Source organism: Mya arenaria, chromosome 15 (genome assembly GCF_026914265.1).
Source record: "Mya arenaria isolate MELC-2E11 chromosome 15, ASM2691426v1".
NCBI classification, from domain to species: Eukaryota; Metazoa; Mollusca; class Bivalvia; order Myida; family Myidae; genus Mya; species Mya arenaria.
Genome location: NC_069136.1, coordinates 13,488,653 through 13,510,904, shown reverse-complemented (window position 1 = coordinate 13,510,904; position 22,252 = coordinate 13,488,653). Strand labels below are relative to the sequence as shown.

General features: G+C 37.3%; 1 protein-coding gene and 1 long non-coding RNA gene across 2 annotated transcripts; one reads left to right on the top strand and one right to left on the bottom strand.

Annotated features, from left to right (window-relative positions):
• LOC128219122 (delta-like protein D) lies at window positions 1-11,896 on the top strand. The gene is made up of 9 exons (XM_052926944.1): window positions 1-7; window positions 458-588; window positions 1,314-1,452; window positions 1,617-1,793; window positions 5,458-5,604; window positions 7,624-7,713; window positions 10,151-10,285; window positions 11,297-11,501; window positions 11,746-11,896. The coding sequence occupies exons 1-9, from the start codon at window positions 1-3 to the stop codon at window positions 11,894-11,896; spliced, it is 1,182 nt and encodes a 393-aa protein (XP_052782904.1).
• Window positions 11,897-19,429: 7,533 nt separating this feature from the next.
• On the bottom strand, window positions 19,430-22,235 carry LOC128219707 (uncharacterized). The gene is made up of 3 exons (XR_008258632.1): window positions 21,930-22,235; window positions 20,703-20,756; window positions 19,430-20,539 (listed from the first exon to the last, which is right to left on the bottom strand). It is a non-coding gene; the product is annotated as an uncharacterized LOC128219707 (long non-coding RNA).
• Between the last annotated feature and the right edge of the window lie 17 nt (window positions 22,236-22,252).

Below are 22,252 nucleotides of genomic sequence, written 5' to 3'. Positions count from 1 at the left end.
ATGACTAGTCAGGCTGGATGATATGGCTATTATAGGAGCAAGAACTGTTGGCGTCGTTAACATTGCGTAAAAGTAGATTGAATGCACGCGAATGTCATAAAGTATACCCATTGATGGTTTGGGACCACGGAGTTATGTAATAACTGTTCAAAGAATGCAATCTAGACCCGACAACACTACTTGTCAGCTCAGAAATGTATAGAAACGTGAAAAGTTGTGTTTAAAAACCAGGCCCATTTTCTCCCTACTTTTAACTACTATTTTGGCTTTGTTCTTGACTTTTTATATACGATTCGAGACGACTCAAGGTCAAAGAACTTGATAGGTCAAGAGTAGGTGCATTGGGCCAAGGTCAGAGTACTCACGAGGTCAAGAGTTTGTGCATGTATTATGTTTCCGATCTATACTTTCTAACCAGTTGAGTTATGCGTTTTGTACAGATTGTTTTATGTTTCAGGGCACAGTGATCCAAATGGGACAGACTGTGACACTCAGTTTCTGCTAAACATCACTGTCCATGACTGTCCAGCAGACGGTAATGGTATCGTCTGCTCTGGAAGAGGAATTTGTGCCATTTCGAATCAGACGGTAAAAAGAAAAAACATTAGAAGTAACTTTATATTTCGCAGTTTCATATAAACAAAATCAGAAGTAACTTTATATTTGGCAGTTTCAAAATAGAATATTCTGCGATTTAGAGAAACTTCGATATGTACGTATAGGATTCCCAATTGACGTATTTAATGTTATATCTGCAGCTACGAGGGATGATTCAAAATAAACAAGGCTGGCATACTCATAACAATATAGAGTTGTTAAATCTTACAGTATAATAAACCGTTTTAACCCGAAACGTATTTCATATCGTTTCATGTACTTCTGTCTTAGAACTAATAATTTCGAGTACGATGATGGTACGGAGTACGAAAAATAAAAAATGACTAAGCATACAATATTTACTTCGTAAATAACTAATTGCTAAGCACCTTTAAACTAGTATTTTGTACGAACTATATACATATATTTTGTTTTTCTTTAACGACAGGGAATGGAGACATGCCACTTATATAGTATTCAATATTATTTTTAATTGGATCTTAGAACGATATAGCCAATCGGATTTCTTGTTTTTCAATATTTAACCAATATAATGTTATAACAGAGTTCAGTAAAGTTACGTAAACTTTCTCTACACATCAAAAATAAAAAATAAAAAATCTATTCGCCAGGTATCCCGATTTCAAGTTATTGTGCATAGGATCTAAGAAACTACAAAACTTATCAATATACATAATTATGTTCTTTAAATTTAGGCACGCCCCGTCTGTCAGTGTTGCGATCGTTACGGAGGTGTCACATGTCAACAGGAATTTCCTATGGTCACGTGCTCTGACGTCACTTGTTTCAATGGCGGCACTTGTATCGAGGCAAACGCAACACATGAGTTACCAGGTTTGTTTTGAGCACTGTTCGTGCTTAGTTTTACAAAAGTATTTTAGTTCATTAAAATGACTATCAATGTAAATGCATCTGATCATTTCTTGCCAAAATTAAATAACTCTGTATTAACTTTAAACCTTAAATTCCATTATTCCATTCTATTTGATTTTTAACAGGCAGCCCATCAGAGTCCATTTACAACGAAACAGCTACAAAGGCTACCACGTGTCTTTGTCCTATACACGTGACCGGAAGCAGGTGCGAGCATGTGCTTACACGTTGCCGTGCCAACCCATGCGTGCACGGGATCTGTGTGGATAGAGCGGAGGGTTATCAATGCTACTGCGTTCCCGGTAGGTGATGTGATTGTCAACACAGGGGTAGAATGTTGGAATCCTCGCGCTATCACAACTAAATTGGCCTATTCATCTTCCGGGATTGACAGGGGTCGAAGGTCGTACCTTCGCGCCATCAGTTTATTTGACTAAGTCACCTTTCTCGACGAAAACTTGGAGGCGGGGGTGTTGTGACGGGTTGTAGGTTTGAACTTTCTCTTCAACATTACTTATTGGACATGTTACGGGACGAAAATGGGTCATGTGGGTTTAATAGGGTTTGAAATTTCGCACCGTCGCTACGTCATGTCTATTTTTATTTAATGGGTAGGTTCTTGTTGTTTATACTGACGCTCGAATCGATGGTCACATTCAAGAACAGTGTTTATTTGACGAGAATGTATAATCCGTTCTTAACTCATATAATTCGACAATATGGGTCAAGTTTGATAGACAAGCCAAAGGTTTTGCTAAATTTCGTCAAGAAAACATAATACTTTTAATAAATTTCTATGTTAACCCCGGGCTGTATTCATTTATCACCTTACAGTTCACTTAATTTTAAGACAATTGGACTGCAAAAATAATGGGCCAATGGACTGACTGAGGCGTGTCTTAGGACAAACATAAGAATTATATTGAATTATCCCATGCCTGAGTGAAATCATTCAATTAACTGGCCAACTACATCTACAGACCAATCAAACACTTATATTCTTCTCTAAAGTTTAAGTTAAATCTATGTTGTTTATTACTTACAGCCGTAGGGCTTTAAGCAGTGCTGAATGCTGTTTAACGAAACTGGACATGTGGACCAATCCTATTATAAGCTTGATTTCAAAAACCAATGCGACTCAGCGAACAAAACAATTAATATAATTTTATCAGCAACACCAAATAGTCGAATCCCGTTTTCTCGAACTCGCTTGACTCGATTTCCTCGTTGGCTCGAACCTGATTTTTTATACTGAAAGAAAGCATTCCCGCTTGGCTGGAACTCACCGAGGCTCGAGGTATTTTCACCTATGGTAAGAAACCTGACATGAATTTGTATTGTTTTTACAACATTAAATAATTCATGTAATACGAGAAAACATCGTTCTTTCAAGAAAATTAAATAAGCATTGGTATTCACAGGATTGTCACTTAGAGGTTTCAACTTAAACGCTTCATTTCAAGATGGGAAACATGGTGATATTTGAGAATTAACATTCGTAAAGACCCGTTGAAACTAAAGGAATCCGACCCACAGATCAGTTAGTTCTCTGAAAGCTCCATTAACAATAATGTAAATAGTTTATGCCTGGTGACCGCCAATGGAATTTAGTTGCCATTTGCTATTTACTATTGTGGCCGATTTCTGAAAATTCGTATTTTCGCCGCGAAATAACGAAAAAAAAGACAATACAAAAAACGCCAAAAAACGGAGCTAAACTATGGAAGTGAGTATGACTGAAATAAATTATAAAAATACCATCCAGAAAAGAACTTGCAATACTGATTTTATTCAGTACTGCCCTGTTCAAGTTTAAACTTTAAGTATGCCTTTCAAATTTCATTTGTCCAATTTATATTGTATAATTGTATAAAAAATGATTTACCTTTCAGGAATTCGTGATGATTTATATGATAAACGTTTTGAACAAATTATACCATTTAAAATAATAATGTGTCTTTGTAGCAATAAATAAACGAACCGTGTCCGAACCCTTTATAGTTTTTTGGCAAGATCAAATGCTTTTTTAGTTTTAACTGATGGCATGAAGGTATAAAAAACTGAATAAGGAATCTTTTTTAAGGCAATATCAACTGCCGATTTAAAATTAACATTTAAACGTGTTCGCATCGATTTTAACACTTTTCTTCTCATTGTGCACGTACTGCTTTTGAATGAGGTCTGATTGTCAATGTTTTTCAACATTGATGCCCCCAAAAAATCCATTTTCCGGGAAATATGCCGGTTTTTATTTTATTATTTCGTAGTTGGGCGTTTTCGTATCGTATTTTCGCCCAGCCACTAAAATACTTCAAGAATTGTCGTACATGTTCACGGCAGAAATGCCAAAAAATCGCCCACTACATAGATTACTAGTTTATTAAAGGAGAAAAAATACGAAAATTTATTTTTGCTTTTTTCAGCTGAATTTGTTTAATCCACTACAAATGATACGAAAATAATATGGCGTCACCAGTCATCCAAAATGCATGAAATATTTGTGGATCGGTTACCTGAAACGAATTTAGCTGAAATGAAACATTGCAGTAGTTTAAAAGCCCACGTTCTTAAACCTTTATTTCATTTTCAGGCGGCGTTTTAATACTTTTAAAATCAAATATTTCTGATTTAAAGTTAACAAATATGTTTCAGAAACATTTTAAACGAGAAATTTAAATCATTATTTTAATTGTTGTGGAAACTGTTTTAAATGTCATGGCACCGTGTGTCAGCTGGAGCCTAATTAAAATTGTGAAGCTTGAATCGTATTTCAAATTATGACATTTAATTTAAGAATATTTTTGCCGTGCATAAGGACTCGTTGGAATCATATTTCGACATTTTTACTTTGCTTTAATGCTCACGTCGCGTATGACTGACAACATGATAATAGTTTTTACCCTTTAAGTATTTGTTAATCGACTTTTTACAAACTAAAAAACTTCTTCATCACTCTTCTTAATGTTTCTGATATGTATTGAAAATATAAATATAGAAATGCCTCGTTGACTCGAGCTTCTAGGGACCAGGAAAAATACATCAAGCCCTGGTTATGCTCTCCTTCAAGGTAAAGAAATCGGTCCTGGAAATCCAGTTCGAGCCAACGAGTTTATTCGAGCCAAGCGAGTTCGAGCCAACGGGGTTCGACAGCAATTGCTAAAACAGTCACTGTGGCATCGTCTGCAAAATGAGTAGCCTTAGTGGACCTTCTAGTTACGAAGTATCGACGAGAAATGTATTGCCATTTAAATGTAAGGAATGGAGACTATGAGATGCCTGTAAACTAGGGTTGGCATATAAGTGTATGGATTAGAGTCAATGCGATCGCTGCCATGCCATTCGGAACTGCTCGGCCATTTTCCATAGAAAACATTCTCAGATGTATATGGATGGTTTACAATGTCAGAAAACTCTTGCCAGCACAACATTCGTGTTTTTGAATGTCTAATTTAGTGCTAGCACGATAGTCATGCTTTGCATGTATTCACGTCCAGTGTCGTGCCATCAAGACATTCATTTTTTCCTACAGTCAATTTCTTATGATGTGCCATCATGATGTTCTGTATTTGAATGTCCAATGTCTTGCCGGAAAGACAATCCGTTTTTGAATGCACAATATCCAATATCATTTGTTTTGCTAACTTCACATAACCAGCAAAGCTACCATCGAAATATTATGCTTACAATAGAGCTAGTGTTTAGATGTGTTTTTTTTTTTATATAAATGATCCCTTTTCACTGTTTTCGTCTAGATGAGTACTTTAAACTGAGTTTACCACATAAACAAATGTAATCAATCCTCTGCCCTCAGGTTACCATGGTGCCAAACTAGAATACAACGAGTGCCTGTCCTCGCATGCAAGAACCATGGGCGCTGTGTGGACCGGCTAGATGATTACTGTTAACTGAGCTTACCACAAACTGGTGTACAAATGCAATCAATCCTCAACCCTGCTTTTCTCTTAGGTTACCATGGAGTCCATTGTGAACTAGCATACAACGAGTGCCTGTCCTCGCCATGCCAGAACAATGGGCGCTGTGTGGACCAGCTAGATGCTTTCGAGTGTCGCTGTTCTCATGGACATACAGGCGACCGGTGTGAACATAAGGTAGGCCCGCGGTACGAGTAGTCTGATAGTACGAGAAGCGTCACTGTACGAGTAGGCCCGCGGTACGAGTAGGCCCGCGGTACGAGTAGTTTGGCAGTACGAGAAGTGTCACGGTACGAGAAGTCTCACGGTACGAGTATGCCCGCTGTACGAGTAGTCTGGCAGTACGAGAAGTGTCATGGTACGAGTAGGCCCGCGGTACGAGTAGTCTGGCAGTACGAGAAGTGTCACGGTACGAGAAGTCTCACGGTACGAGTAGGCCCGCTGTACGAGTAGTATGGCAGTACGAGAAGTGTCATGGTACGAGAAGGCCCGCGGTACGAGTAGTCTGGCAGTACGAGTAGTGTCACGGTACGAGAAGTCTCACGGTACGAGTAGGCCCGCAGTACGAGTAGTCTGACAGTACGAGAAGTGTCACGCTTCGAGTAGGCCCGCGGTACGAGTAGTCTGGCAGTACGAGAAGTGTCACGGTACGAGAAGTCTCACGGTACAAGTAGACCCGCGGTACGAGTAGTCTGATAGTACGAGAAGTGTCACGGTACGAGTTAAGTGACGGTGTGAGTAGTATCACGGTACGAGTAGTCTCACGGTACGAGTAGACCATAGTACGTTTGTGAACTGTATTTGTATATACAAGGTTTGTCTTGATCTAAGGACTGGTTTAGTTCGCTCAATCGTAACAATGACCAACGGGCAACTGCGCTGCTGTATGACCAAGTCTCAAGTTAGAGATACTGGGCAACTCAAGGGTAGAGGTATGGGCTGACACGAAATTTTTAAGTACGGATTGTCACGAGACTTAATGTACGGATTGTCACGAGACTTAATGTACGGATTGTCACGAGACTTAAGGTACGGATTGTCACGAGACTTAAGGTACGGCTTGTCACGAGACTTAAGGTACGGATTGTCACAAGACTAAAGGTACGGATTGTCACGAGACTAAAGGTACGGCTTGTCACTAGACTTAATGTACGGCTTGTCACGAGACTTAAGGTACGGATTGTCACGAGACTAAAGGTACGGCTTGTCACGAGACTTAAGGTACGGATTTTCACGAGACTAAAGGTACGGCTTGTCATGAGATTTAAGGTACGGATTGTCACGAGACTAAAGGTACAGATTTTAACGAGATTAAAGGTACGGATTGTCACGAGACTGAAGGTACGGATTGTCATGAGACTAAAGGTACGGATTGTCACGAGATTAAAGGTACGGATTGTCACGAGACTTCAGGTACGATTTGTCACGAGACTAAAGGTACGGATTGTCACGAGACTTAAGGTACGGATTGTCACGAGACTTAAGGCACGGATTGTCACGAGACTAAAGGTACGGATTGTCACGAGACTTAAGGTACGGATTGTTATATATACGAAGAGACTCAATGTACGGATTGTAAGAGACTCAGGTACGGATCAATAAATAATGAAAGACCCAATGTACGGAGTGTCACAAATACGAAGGTAATAAAGGAACGGATTGTAATAAACACAGAAAAACTACAGGTACTGACTGGCAGGAATACGAAGAGACCCAGGGTACATTTCCACAAGTAAGGGCTCTCGAGGTACGGATTGTTACAAACACGGAGAGACTCAGGGTACATATTGCATAAATGTTAAATAGACGCAATGAACGGTTTTTTTGTCACAGATAAGGAGAGAGTAGTGGTATGGATTGTCTCAAACACGGAGTGACTCAAAGTACAGATTGTCACAAATACGGACAATTCCATGTATATATTGTTACAAAAACGGAGTGACTCACAGTACGAATTGACACATGTTATGGGAATCAAGATTTAAGGGTTTCTTTTCCTGACTTAATTTATTATATTGGCCTATTGAATGCAAATTTCGATAACAAACAAATTAGGATGATTGCGAAGAAATCGCCCAAAATGGTATTATGAAAAAGCAGGCCGTCGCATAATTATTATCATTGCTAAACAAAGTAACACATTACTGTCTGCATGTATGACGAACAACTGCACGTGGCCAATGTTGTACTTTTCAGAAAGATATCTGCACACCAAACCCTTGTCACATGAATGCCACGTGTACATATCTCGGGGATAGAATTCATTGCGCATGCCCAACCGGATATACAGGTATCAATAAAACAATTATTAGGGAATTTTATCGATATGATTCCTTGTCATTGAGCATTGAATGATTTGTGGTGAACCATAAGTTGATATGTTTCTATAACCGCTTGTCAAGAGTGAGGGTTGTAGTGGTCAAGTGGTATTGGTATACGCCTCACATCCAAGGGTTCGATCCCCACCAGGGGTATTTTTTCACGGCCTCTAAAAATGGACACTGGTTTCTACCCAGGAAACGGACTGGAGAGTGATGCTATCAGCTTTCGTCACAATCGAGCTAAAGGAAATTCGTATAAACTAAACTGTGAGTATTTGACCTAAATAGCGACGTAAAAGCTAAAGCATATGCGGAGTTAAAATTTCCCACAAATATACAAAATTTATTTTTAGGTTTACATGTTTTATGGCTATGTTTGTGTATAAATTGGACTAGACATCAGATGGTCCATAAAATCAGCAAACACACTATTTCCTCAGAACAAGCCTAGAAGGATTAATACAGGACAGTATGAGACCGATGATATATATTCTACATGATTAAAAACCTTTTTCAGCTGAGTTTCCCAGATTAAAGGGTATTTTTTTAGCATCTGAGTACCCAGTACATTTCGCATTGCAAATACTGCAAAAGAATTGTGTTTTAAGCGATATGATACATCAGTGAGTAAGATTCCATGCGTTATATATTATGATATCAATTAATGAAGTTTCTAAAAAAAAAATTTTTTTCTTGCAATGTTATCATCCGGTGTTCAGTCCCTTTCAAACATCAAAAGTAGTCATAGGGAAAAATATACGCTTTGAGCAAAACAGATATTATTGTTTCACAAAGATAATGGAACGATTCTGGTAAAAGTGTGGACTGTAGTATTACGGTCATTGTTTGTGCTATTGCTTTTATAAACTTCTACAAAAAAATATCAGATTTTTTTGAGATTTCGAAAATGCGCTTATTTTTTTGAAACAACAACAACAACAGAAACAGCCACAACAGAAACAGCAACAACAGAAACAGCCACACAAGCAAACCAGTTTTAATGCGTCTTTAACGTTGTTTATCCGATTATGACATTGGAGCGATTCAAACGAATATTCTGTTGTTGTCTTGATTTGTGTTTCTTTTTGTTACAAACGACGCGTTAACGGCAGTAAAACTGAACTTGACAAGTTGAGTGGAAGGCGCAAACGACAGGTTGTAAAAAATTACGATTTAAGTCCCCGAGAACACGGGATCTGTTGTAAGCCATAAATTGGCGTTAACTTGCTTTGAAATGCCATATTCCTCCTGGAATTTCTGGAGAAATTGGATAGGAATCGTGACAATTGCGTGGTTGTTTTTTTATTCCAGAAAAAAATGTGCGTATTTTAGAGAGAAGTTTTTGAAAACAGAGATGATCGTAATATAATTACAATCTATTGAAAGAGTCCTCAGTCACCAACGATTAAAATATTTTGTTTTATTCCATTCGTTTGCTATTATATTTGCGAGCTATTCTACGTTCGTTGTCACGTAGCAGGACACAGCTACTGTGGTACTTCACACACAAATCAAGACCATTCTCCCGCGAAGAACAGATTACATAATATTATAGTTTAAGAAGTTGTTTTCTACTAAAAAAGAGTATTGCATTGAAGATGTACACGCATGGACCGTCCTTCAACATACTTAAATCGGAATATCGTTCTTTACTTAAGACATTACCACCATACTGTCGTGCTCAAATATGTTCATATTTCTTCTTTGGAGTTACAGCCAGCGCTCCTAATATAGTTATTAATTGAATTAAGCTGTTAATAACGCCTGGCTTATACAGTGTACTTATACGGGGCTCTTTACGCGACATATACTGCCCTTTGTTTTATTCAAAATGATGTAGGAAAAGAAAAGTTATCTTTAACTTAAAGATGCACTCTCACAGATTGAAAGTTTTGACATCTTTTTTTATTTTTTATCTTGGGACAAGCCAGATTTTACGAAAATCCATGCAGACCAGACATATATGACTGCTGACAAAAAATAAGATCACAGATTTTAATATTTAAGTTCAAATATTGATGTTTTATGCATTTTCTTAAACCGTAATTTTCGATAGGAAATATAAAAAATCTACGACCTTACTCTTTGTCAGCAATCTTGTATCATTGGTTTGCAGATATTAAAGCAAAAAAAAATGCTCTTTACGAGACAAAAAAATAAAAATAAAAGTTTTAAAATGGTAAATCTGTGAGAGTGCAGCTTAAAGTCTTCATTTTAGGCAAAATGTTGCCTTCCTTCGTAGCATATATGACCTAATTTATCACGTGATATACACACACTGTTATAGACTATTATGCCGATTCAGCAATTTACTAAATTTGAAAGCAAGACAAAACACTGGCCAACTATTACTCAGCAATATTGAGCGATATAAAGTGAATATGTCAATGAACAGTTTCCCTTCAGGTGCCACGTGTAGTGACGTCATAGGCGCGTGTCACTCGAGCCCGTGTCACAACCATGCCACGTGCATCGAACACGGGGAGGAATATCACTGCGCATGCCCGATTACGTTCGCGGGAAAACACTGTGAATATATGAGTAGGTGCATTCGTGTATATTATTATGTATGGTAAAGGTAATCTCCATGGGCCGTAAAAGCATTTTAGTGAATATGTTCAACAAATTGAGATTTTCGTAATGTTTTATTATTTTTAAATACCCTTTTCTTCCAATCAGAATTATTCATTATGTATATTCTGTTTAAACCATTTTCTTGCTTATTTTCATATTTTTGGTATAAAAAACATTGTTCGTTTTCTACAAATTCAATTTAAAATAGAAAAAAGGCAATTTCTTTATTTGTTTTACTAAGATGCTTAATAAAATGAATACGGCCCCATGGCAGTTTAAAATTTTGGTAATATACATAATTAGAAAATTCAATAATTAACTTAGATTTAAGATTAGGAACTAAGTGGCTTAATTGGAATGTATATTTAGCTAACAAATAGGCTGAGTGGAATCACTGATGCATGTTTAAGGATAAGGCTAGGATCAATATTGAATATTCGCATAGCTTGTCAGATTGTGTCGGTTTTCGATCAATTCGATAAAGCTTATTATATATATCAGTACTTTTGTTATGTAATGAATATATTCAAGTATAACCGTATGCTTTTCGTTAAATTCAGTTGTAATACCTAGTTAAGAAATGTTCACATAATTCATTCCTGATATGGCAGTTTGAGTGATAATTGTAAACGAAATGTAACTCTTTTTATCAGTTCTAATTTAGTATTTACAAACCCACCCTGAGTTGAGTTAATGCTTACACTCGCTCACGTTAGCTCACTCTTGTGTTGTGAGTCTTTGTTGCATCAAAACATATATACAATACGAGCGGGTAAACAAATCGCAAACGTTCGCCATACACACCTTAAGTTAGTTCATTGAACTAACTATCTTATTTACTTTAAGACTAACGTTAGCAAACTGTTTTGAATCCCTGTTTCGTCGTAGCACATAAAGCAGTAACGTAGCAGGCGGGGAACCAAATGGTGAGCGTGGGCCGCAATTGTAATTCATGTACTTGTAATTATTGCCTCTCAGTGGACGTGTTCGCGCCTCCCATGGAAGAATCTGAGATAAGGGGTCCCGGTCACCGTCACAACTTGTACATCGTGGCTGGGACGTTGGCCACCATGGTCGCCGTCGTCGGGGCCGTCCTTGTCGCGTGCTACTGTCGCATATACGAAACATACAAACAACTCAGATGGCACCGTCTCAAGTCCACGGTCAGCCGATCATATTCCTGGTAAGGGTCATTCTGATTGAAGCCACGATATAACTTGCTTGTGTTACAGTCGTGTGTATATTTTTATATAATTGCAATCAATGCTTTGTATTATTCCGTAGGTCTGTTTTTATCTCGCAATGATCTTAACTATGACTTATATATGAGTAAAAACAGTTTTAATAAAAAATCATAAATGAGCTCATGTTTACATAAACGTTTTGTTATTCTTTTATTATTTTTGTTCTGATATTTCCTACACCAGTCCCGACTTCGATGGACCGGCTGCCAGGAAGCGACATGACAAGCGCCGCCTCAGCCTGGACACTGGCCTTCTAGAGTCAGCCAGCATTTGCTACGAGAACGCCGCCTACGATAGCCAGGCCCCGAACAGTCTTTCCGTCCTTCAGGTCTGACCCCACTCCTACAAGTGGCGGTCCTTACGGATTAGTGTTGTGACTTAAGGCCTGGCATGAATGATTTGCCAAGCTGATGATAATTTGATTAGTGGTTCTTCAAAAACAGTCATTGAAGAACGTGTTGACTGATGTCGTAACGTTCACCTGACGTCATGTTGTTACACCTGCAACGCGTTCAGTAAACATGTTTGCGGCGAACGTTTGCTGTCTGATTTCCCGCTTAATGTGTATGCGATGCGTTGCAACTGGGATACAAAACAAAGCGTTTGCGAGCCTTTTGTAAACGCTCGCTTTACTGAACGCACTGCAGTTGTTATGTACATCATAACGAACACCTGACATAACGAACTATTGACGTAAAGAACACCTGACGCAATGTACACACGTCAAAACGTAAACCTGTCGTTACGTACACCTGACGCAACTTACACTTGTCTTAACGTACACCTAACTAATATACACATGCCGTCATGTATGCTAATTATTACGTGCACCTATTTTTATCACCAAGGTTGTGAAACAAAAAATGTACGAGTACTTGCGAGCGGTTTTTGAGCACTAAATCATCCAGGTATGTTCACATTGTACAAGTTTAGAATGGGATGTAGACAATAGTGATTTAGAAGACGCTGACAGTGTTGCACTATCGATGCAGTTTGGTGATCTAGAAGGCGCTGACAGTGTTACACTATAATGGCAGTGCATGTTATGGAATAAAGGATGTTGTCTTGACAGTGTTTCACTATATCTGTAGTTGAACGATCATTGCAGTAAATGAACTAGAAGGCGTTTTCATTGTTGAACGATCATTGCAGTAAATGAACTAGAAGGAGCTGACAGTGTGTTCCGGCATTTTTACTGAACTGGAAAGCTTGAACCAGTCTTATAGTTACAGAGCATGTAAAGAACTAGAAGCCATTGGCAGTGTTGCACTACCATGAGTAAATTTACTTTCGATTTAAATTTTGTTTTTGAGAGTGAGCAAAGTTTGGGAAAAAGGCAAAAAACATTGTGTTGGCAATACATATAATACATTTTTCCATCCATTTCATTTTTTTCAGCTTGAAACTTCCACAACACGTACCAGTAGATATCATACCTATCCGAATTCATCCTGTACGAATCACTGGCATCTTCCTCTCCTTGTCTTTAATTTCACAATTTAATTTAATAAAAATGAACTCGCAGCAAGTAGATCAACTTTCCGTACTAAAATAAACAAACACCTCGTATTCTTAACGTCAACATGCATGTACAATGGTGCCGTTTTGTTTTCTGCAGTTTTGTCTGTTGTTGTTGTTTTTTCAAATATCAACGCTGACTAAAAACGCCGCCCTAATAGTATAGACAGGTTATCGACCACTAGCATCTTCTCATAAACTGTGTTCGCGTTTGCCTCCTGTTAAGATTTTCATGATTAATCTAGTCAAATAGATCAATAAGTTGTAATAATGTATTTAATACATAATTTCACAGTCACCAAATTTGATTTAGGACGAAAATTGAAGTAACGTGGGAACTTTCCACGATCCACAAAACTGATAATAGGCCCGGGCCGCAAAACTATTAAGCCCAGAGTCACGCAAATAATAGCGAAAACTTCGTACAAATGTGTCAATATATATTGTAGCATAGGTCCATGACGGTGTTGGCAGTGTCGCACTAGTATGACAGTGCAGTTCACGACCTAGAAGGTGTTGACAGTGTTGCACTATCATTACAGTTTTAGTCACCACGACCCCCACCCCTCCTCCGACTTCTCCACCCCTCTCTAACCTCCAACAATTACGGCATACAACATTCAAACACAATAAAGTATTAAATCCGAGCGTATAAAAGAAAACGATATATACCTATGAAAATGAAAGGGGATTTCGGTATTTACCAGGTTTTCGGGATTTCGGTAATTCCACCGACCGGACCAGTTTATGAACTGGAAGGTGTTGACAGTGTTGCACTATCATTACAGTCCATGAACTTGAAGATGTTGGCAGTGTTACACTATCATTACAGTGTTGGTAGTGTTGTAATATCATAACAGCTCATGAACTAGAAAGCTTTGACAGTGTTGCAATAGTATGACAGAGCAGTTCATGAACTAGAAGGTGTTGACAGTGGTATACTGTCATTGCAGTTCATGAACTAGAAGGTGTTGACAGTGTTGCACTATCCTTGCAGTTCATGAAATGGAAGGCGTTCACAGTGTTGAACTATCCTTGCAGTTCATGAACTGGAAGGCGTTCACAGTGTTGAACTATCCTTGCAGTTCATGAACTGGAAAGCGTTGACAGTGTTGCACTATCATTGCAGGTAATGGACTAGAAGGTGTCAGCAGTGTTGCACTATCATTGTCGTTCATGAACCAGAAGGCGTTGACAGTGTTGCACTATCGTTGTTGTTCACGAACTAGAGGGTTTTGACAGTGTTGCACTATCATGACAGTGTAGTTCATGAACTAGAAGGCGTTGAAAGTGTTGCACAATCATTATACATGAACAAGAATGCGTTGACATTGTAGCACTTTTTTGCAGTTCATGATGAACTAGAAGGTTTTGACGGTGTTGCACTATCAGGACAGTGCAGTTCACTTCCCCTCGAATAGTATAATATGTTGTTTCAGTATAAAAAGTGATTCAATTTGGAAGTATTGCAGCTTTCACCTCAGACCTTATATAGGGTTGAAACACCTTTTTGAGGGCGTTACCATCTGCAAAGGCCCGCAAAATGGTTGACAGCGCGAGTGCGTATGGCTTAAGAAAGTAAGAGAAAGTAAGATAGTAATGTTTTATTTAATCAAAGTATATTTTTTATCTGTTAAAATGGAATGTAAAATTTTAGTGAAAGATGTGGCAAGGGAGTATTGGATATTGAAAGAAGAGAGGGTAGAGAAGAAGAAGGCTCCTGCTTCTGATTTACTTAAAACGATTTGCATTTTTGAAAACATTGAACCCTCTGGAAAAAAACACATTTTGATCATCGGAAAAGTTGTTAAGTTCGACAATTAATTTGGCAGAGCTCATTTGGTGGAATTGTCTTGTGTTTCTGAGAAGTTGTATAGCTGTTGCTACGTTCAAATTAACCAGAACAATAAAGGGATGGTCTGATACATTTATAGGGAAATGGTGTGCAGAGAAGTAGAAAACAATCCCGATTTCTGTCGATGGAATTAGGAAATAACATTAGCGGCTAAGCCATAACATTTTGAAGAAAAAACACACGCAACACAAGGTGTGAATAAAAGAACAAAATGAGAGATTAAGAGAGATTGTTTGAGATATCTGCTGGTAACAAAAATAGTGTGTTATAATAAGTGAGTGGGAACTAATCCCGCCTTCGCAAGAAACCGAAGGAAAATATCAAATAAGCTGCCTACGGGTTCAAAACATTTGCGGCTAACAAATTTTTCAATTGATTGTAAGAGAAGTATCAAAGCACTGAAAGTACTGCAAGGCCGTCGAGGAGAACGAGGTTTGAAGGACAGACCTTTAAATTGAATCGCTAATTATTCAGCGTGCGTCCAAGGGACGGAGAATACTTGAGATAACAGTATGAGAGATTAGTGAAGAAAAGGAGGAAAGAAAGAAAGAGAGACAGCCCTGTTAAATGGACACCGGCCAGGCCCTGTGTATGTCACCTTGATTAGGATGAATGGTGCACTATTGATCCCCATGGGAGGTTCAGATCCTTGATTTGAATCATCATCCGCTCTGGTGATAATAGGAGCCGTCTGCGTGCCATTCTCGTTATATTTCGTAAGCAGGGATTTTTCAATTGAAACAGCGTTGTTTCTTTCTCAACAAGCATGCCATAATTGTCATTTGTTTCGTTTTTTTATTTAACTAAATATAAGTTGTAAGGGGCATAGTAATTACAACAATACGGTTGTTTTGGATTATTAAAACTTCCACATACTAATTTCATTCCGTTTCACGAAATTTGACGTTGGGGGATATTGGTTGGATTTTTGTGAAAGATGCGTCGATAAAGTAAGCATTTGCCCAAGTTTTATTAAAATCCTTTCAAATGTCTATAGATATGGAACCGACATGCACTATGGCTCGAGCCTTTGACCTTGAACTGTTACCCTGTCCTTGATCCTGTGTGCATGCAGTGTCGGTTCTGCATGTCCTGTGAGTGTTGTAAATCTTTTTGCCCAAGTTTCATAAAAATAGTTCGAATGGTTTAGGAGACATTGTATGCAGAGGGACATTTCATTTGGCCGTTTCTGCCGTGGGGGTTGTAAGTCTACACAGTTCTTCCATTCACGTAATGCGGATCATAGCGCGATGGTAAAATGTAAAAAAAAATATCTAGAAAAAAGTAGGACACATCTTAGGACACATCTTAATAGTGTGGAGTTCTAAGGACTGTGGCGTCTGTCGACACTTTTATACTGTCATTAAAGGAGTAAACGAACATTTGAAACATTTGCTGAATATAAAAAATAGTTTGCAGGACAGTAAAAAGTAAACCCTAAATTAAAAGACAAAAGAAAACAAATACAATTAACGACCTTGATTTTCGATAATTAATATCTTTGAAAACAAACGATATAAAGAGGAGTGAAAAGTAACCATCAATTCCGAAAAAACATAAACCATTTGCTGGTTAGAATATAAGTATTGTCCATGGCCACTCGTGTAAGAAAGGTTCGTTCCAACCGGGGCATATGTTTTTTGCAAATACTGGGTTTCGGCAAAACATCCTGCAGGAGGGTTGAGATGAATCTATCTTACACGAGCGCCATGGTAGATGATTTTCTCCAACCGCGGGTTAACAAAATATCGTAACTAGACGCCAAATGTCGGATTTTTATCGAAAACAACCTCGGATGTATGTGGACGGTTTACATACTCAGAAATTGGTATGTTTAAGTCCGCTGCAAGTAGATCGCGTAGCTACTTAATGTTGCAGTTAAAGTTAATTACTTGACTCTTGGAAATCTTAATTATGTTTGCAATAATACAATTCACTGGCAATCAATTTATACTAAGATCAACAAATATAAGCTAAATTACTACATTTAATTAATGATATAATTCAAAATTTTACGAACTACTTCTACTGATGTACCAGTACATATGGCCGAGGAGTTCTGAATGGCGAAAATGCTGTTCTCAAAACAGTTTCAAACGCGGTTACAGGTTTTGATGTTAGAAGGGGCGCAATTTAAGGGCGTAACCTTTTGACTTGCGTCCCTCCCTCAGAACAAAAATGTAATTGTTAAACAAAAACAAAAGCAGTGGGGGATGGTGTTACCCCCCCCCCACACACACACCCAAAAAACAAAAAAAAACAGCTTCTAGCTAGAAAAGGATTTTGGGCCCATTTCATTACCCTTTTTTCTCCTTAATTGAAATAAAAGGTAGGTTGTTTTTTGTCGCTGGAGTAATTTAGTCTGTGTGAGACGAGATTCGTTTAAAGACTGATAACTATATTGCAACGTGCTGATCATAAAAGAAATCCATGGGTATTAATATTGTTGTAATAGTATGATAAAATGCCTTCGTTCATGTTATTTCCTGAGGTGTTATTTTTCAAAGGAATATGAGCATCAGTCACGAATCTTCCAGACAAAATCTTTCCAGGCCTAGCATATATTTCTGAGTTCTGCATATAAATGAAAAACAGCACGGAAGATATTGTCTGCAAACGTTCAATTATTCTACCTTTACCAAGACCAGCTCGGGTCTCACTTTCCATCCGGATTTTTTTTAGTTCGTTTATGCCCTACTAGCTTTTTCAGGGTGAGGAATCACGTGACTTCAAAGGGGTTTTCACATGGGTCAGCACGGGTCACAGGCGAAGTAAACAAAGTGACGTTAATTCCTAAATACTAGTAACTTTTTTGACAGAAAATAAATCTGAAAATCGTTCTTAGCCTATAAAACACTATGCTATTTTCTTCTTCTACACAAGTGAAATATTTCAAATTTGCTTGCATTTTAATGGTGCAATCCTTGACCATGAATTGCATTATCTATAAAAAAAATTATAATATTTATCTTTTTATGTATTTTTTTACATTGATAATTGAATAATATTTATGATTTATAATACTTGTACATTTTTAGGCCTTAAATACTACATGTAGTTATTACATTCTTGTATCTTTATAAATTTATACCAATAAAATGAACAATCACGCATTTTTACGCAACTCTTCCGATCACTGTTTATTGCTTGCGCACACGTCTCAACCAATAAGATTTAATCATTTAGAGAGCATTTGATGACAGCACATTGGCTAGTGAGGAGACATTTGTGTCTACACTTTTAAAGGCAGGTTTTATTCATTTTTGCTTTACAAACAGTTAAGTCGGCGATACTATTAAAGTATAGCTATTACTTAGATATTGTTGTCTGAGTAAACAAAACAAGAAAATCAATATCATTATCATTTCACAATAAAATTTAAATATATCGTAATCAAAATCGACAATAGTCGAACAAATAGCATTGCCATTTTGTCAATAAATGTCTCGTTCGTGTTTAATAGGGTCAAGAGCTGTCATTGGAACTGGACAAATGCCCACGAAAAGCCGCGTTAGACAGACATATATTAATATTTAGGACTGTATGTGCCTTGTGTATGTTACCCTAAACAAATATTGATCTACAACGTGTCTAAGTCACTGCAAGATGGAGTGGATATCAATTCGCTTCTGGACCTAAGCGTTCTTCAGATATTGATTGAAAACGGATTTTTAGATCAAGATCACCACGACCTTGCCCCTTGACCTTAAATTCCATACGGTGTATCTGCTGGTCATTACCAACCTGCCTACCAAGTTTGCGGTATGTGGGCCTAAGCGTTTTTCAGTTATTGATCGAAAACATATTTCCAACTCCAACGACCATGACCTTTAACCCATTGACCTCAACATCAATAGGGTTCCTTTGCTGGTCATTACCAACCTGCCTACCAAGTTTAAAGTCCCAGGGCCATAGCTTTCTTCAGTTGTTGATCGGAAAAGATTTTTTAGCTGGAGGTCACCACAACCTTGACCTTTGACACACTGACTTCGAAATCAATGGAATTCATCTGCTGGTCATTACCAACTATATACCAAGTTTGAAGACCCTGGGTCATTGCTCTTATCAGTTATTGATCGGAAATCTGCCGAAAAATGCGGACAGACGTTCCGAATACTATATGCTGCTCTTCGAGTGCATAACAATTATTTTCGTGTGAAATATGAACAAATTGCTTGTTTTAACAACATATCTATTGTTAATAGAAAATAGTATTCAAAACGAGGCAGAAAATCCTATCTTTTGTCGAAAAGCGATCCTGACGCCGTTAAAAAGTGAACCATCTTATACTTGGTTTTACAAAATTATGTTCAAATGTGCATCTGCCAGTTGTTGTCCTAGAAAAAGAGCAAACATATTTCATTTCATGAAAACTTGTTTCTTTATCTGCAAACATTCCTTTGATGAAATCAAATTCAAGTTCTAGCGTTTTAACAATTGTGAGATTTCTTCGATTACGAATTTAGAGAAAAAAGACTAACACGTTATGCATCGGAGCATTCTATAACTTTATTTTATTCAATACATAACATGATAAAACATGAGCACCTTTAGCGGTTGACTATCACCGAACGTTTTGCTCAGTCGATAAAATGGTTATACAACTGAATATTACAATATATTAAAGCAAAACCTATCAGCCTTGCTACACATATGTTCAAATGTCATTGGTAACATGTGGAGTGTTTCACTTGGTTTTATCGTTATTGGCAAGATGGAAGTTTTTTAACAACAACGACGCAGGTAACGACGACTCTAAGTCAATGACGATTCTTTGAATTTTATCTTCCTTATATTGTGTCTGACGACGACGCTAAGGCAATAACAATACATCGACTTTTAGTGTCTTATTTCTATAGTATGCATAAATTATTGTATTACAATACAATGATGGAACAATGAACACACAAGTGGTATAAATTCAGATCAAATTCCAGAGAATGTTTTATTACGGTATACCATGCATCCATCAGTATATAACCACTAGTAATTCCATGCCATATTGATAACTGGCATTCAATCGTTTTGAGAAGCTTATTTTTTTACATCTTAATACTTAAATAGAGTTCAAATACACATGAAGTAACCGCAAAGCTTTTTTAACCATAAACAATTATGCTAATGCAGCGTTTGTCATTTGGTGAAACTGTTATTGATTTTGATTTACACAATTTCTCTTGAAGAATACAAAACCGTTTAAAAATAACATCAACAAGGGCACCGGGCTTTACTATTTAACAGCGATGCTTATGGAGCGATAAAATAAGTTACGTGAACATGAACTATGTACAATTAAAAACTAACAAGAAAAATGTCACTTAAGAAAGTAAATCTCCAAATTTCTTTTAGCACCATCAACCACAACTTGAGCACCGGAAGTCAACTTGAGCAACGTTTATATCTTAAAGTTAGTGTTGTACAAAACTATGCCAACAACGATGCCGACCACTGCTACGACAACCGGAAGTACTAATCGCGTAACCAACTGCCGGTTTTCAGCATTGTCTTTACGCCTCTCCCTCTTCTGTTTCTTCGTTTCCTTCACCTTGCCTTTCAGCTCACGCATTGCACTTTTATTTCACGTACGAGCGTACTTTCTTGGAACTGTAATTGAACGCTTGTGTCTGTTAATTGGGGAAAAGTGTTCCTGAATTTCCGTCACAGATAATGACATCAGATTCATTTAACATTACAAATAACAAGTTTGTTTCAATATTTGCAATCAAAATGTGTACTTTAAGATTGATGAGACACTAAAATAACTCACTTCGTTTCCTTTCCGGATGTCGGCGAAGTATTGTTGGATTCGAATTGCACGCAACTGAAACATGAACGTTGTTGTTATAAATTATCAATGTATTGTGAGTGTTTAAATTTAAATTAAGAACAATGTCGTTAGGTACTTTTTTCGCATTTGAACTGTAGCCGAAAATAGCCTTAACAACGGATGCGGGAAGTCCTGTGTTAGCCATTAAAAGTAAACCAGCATACTTAAAAGCCTATTTGAAGGAATGTTTGGCGTGATAATCCCCTGGCCCCAATTTCTCGAAACTTCTTAAGCTTAACAGGCTTAAGTTGCTTATTTCAATTAGCCAAAATACATACTTATAGTGAGTTTTTATAAATGAAAAATGGTTATTGTAAGTATATAAAAACGCAAAATATTGAAAGACAAAAAAGTGGGTTTAGCTTAATCCTGTTACAAGAGACTTAAGAAGTTTCGAGAAATTGGGACCTGCAGTTGTGCATCTTTTGCTATTTGCACTGGTGTCACTGTAGGGGCCAGTTTCCACTATATTGGTATATTGGCTTAGGGCCATTTTGGGTCCAATATTATAATAAAACTGCTCAGCAGGATACTCATATTGGAGATCTGATAAGAAGGCACCAGGCACATTAGATTAAGATCAATACACAGAGGTTATGTACTATACACCAATTATTATTTTTTATTATTTATTTATTTATTATTTTTTTATTTTTTTATTTTTATTTTTTTTTTTTTATTTTTATTTTTTTTATTTATTTATTTATTTATTTATTTATTTTTTTAATTTTTTTTTTTGGGGGGGGGGGCACTTATAGAAGGCTTAAACTAGGCCTTTAAAGCAACTACCTATGGACTGACTGTCTTCTGACACCAATACCGTGAATTACAGGCACCGAGAATAAGTTCGCATGCAAAAGTATGATAAATACCGAATATTTACAAAAACATTTCACTTGCAAGTCAAACAAAGTTGCCCCCATCAAAGCCTTAAAAAATATAGTGTATATTTCGACTAGTTAATACCACTTCTTCCTGTACAATGTATCATTTACACGTCATCACCACCGACAGACGACACCACAGTGACCACTGGCTATTTAAATTGATATGTATATTCTTTAGCTAAAGGTAACATTCTTCCGAATAAAAGAATCAGTAAAAGTACTTGCGCTTGCACATATAAATATACATGTTTTAGTGTTAGAAATATATATACTTCCTTACCTTGATTCCACGTCAATGTAAACACCGTATTCTATTAACTAGGTCACACGCAACAGTGAACAGTTTTCCACTAACGAGGTCACCTTGTAGCAAATCAAATGGTCGACGTTATATTCTATACACGCTCACAGTCTGACCATTGGAATCTATACACCCTTAAATTTTTCCGTAAAGTAAACCATGAAACTGTTGACTGTGACAATTTCAACTAGTTTTATTTCCGGATAGCCCTTTAAGCTACTGTTTTAGTATAATATAACTCTTTTAAGGATTATAACTTGCACTTGCAATATTTCGACATTCTCGACTTTCCAATAGACCAT

Bases quoted from the DNA above. Each gene is read 5' to 3' on its own strand.
- LOC128219122 (XM_052926944.1), top strand. The intron at 589-1,313 runs GTAAAAAGAAAA...CTTTAAATTTAG, and splicing joins GTGCCATTTCGAATCAGACG to GCACGCCCCGTCTGTCAGTG. The intron at 10,286-11,296 runs GTAGGTGCATTC...ATTGCCTCTCAG, and splicing joins AAAACACTGTGAATATATGA to TGGACGTGTTCGCGCCTCCC.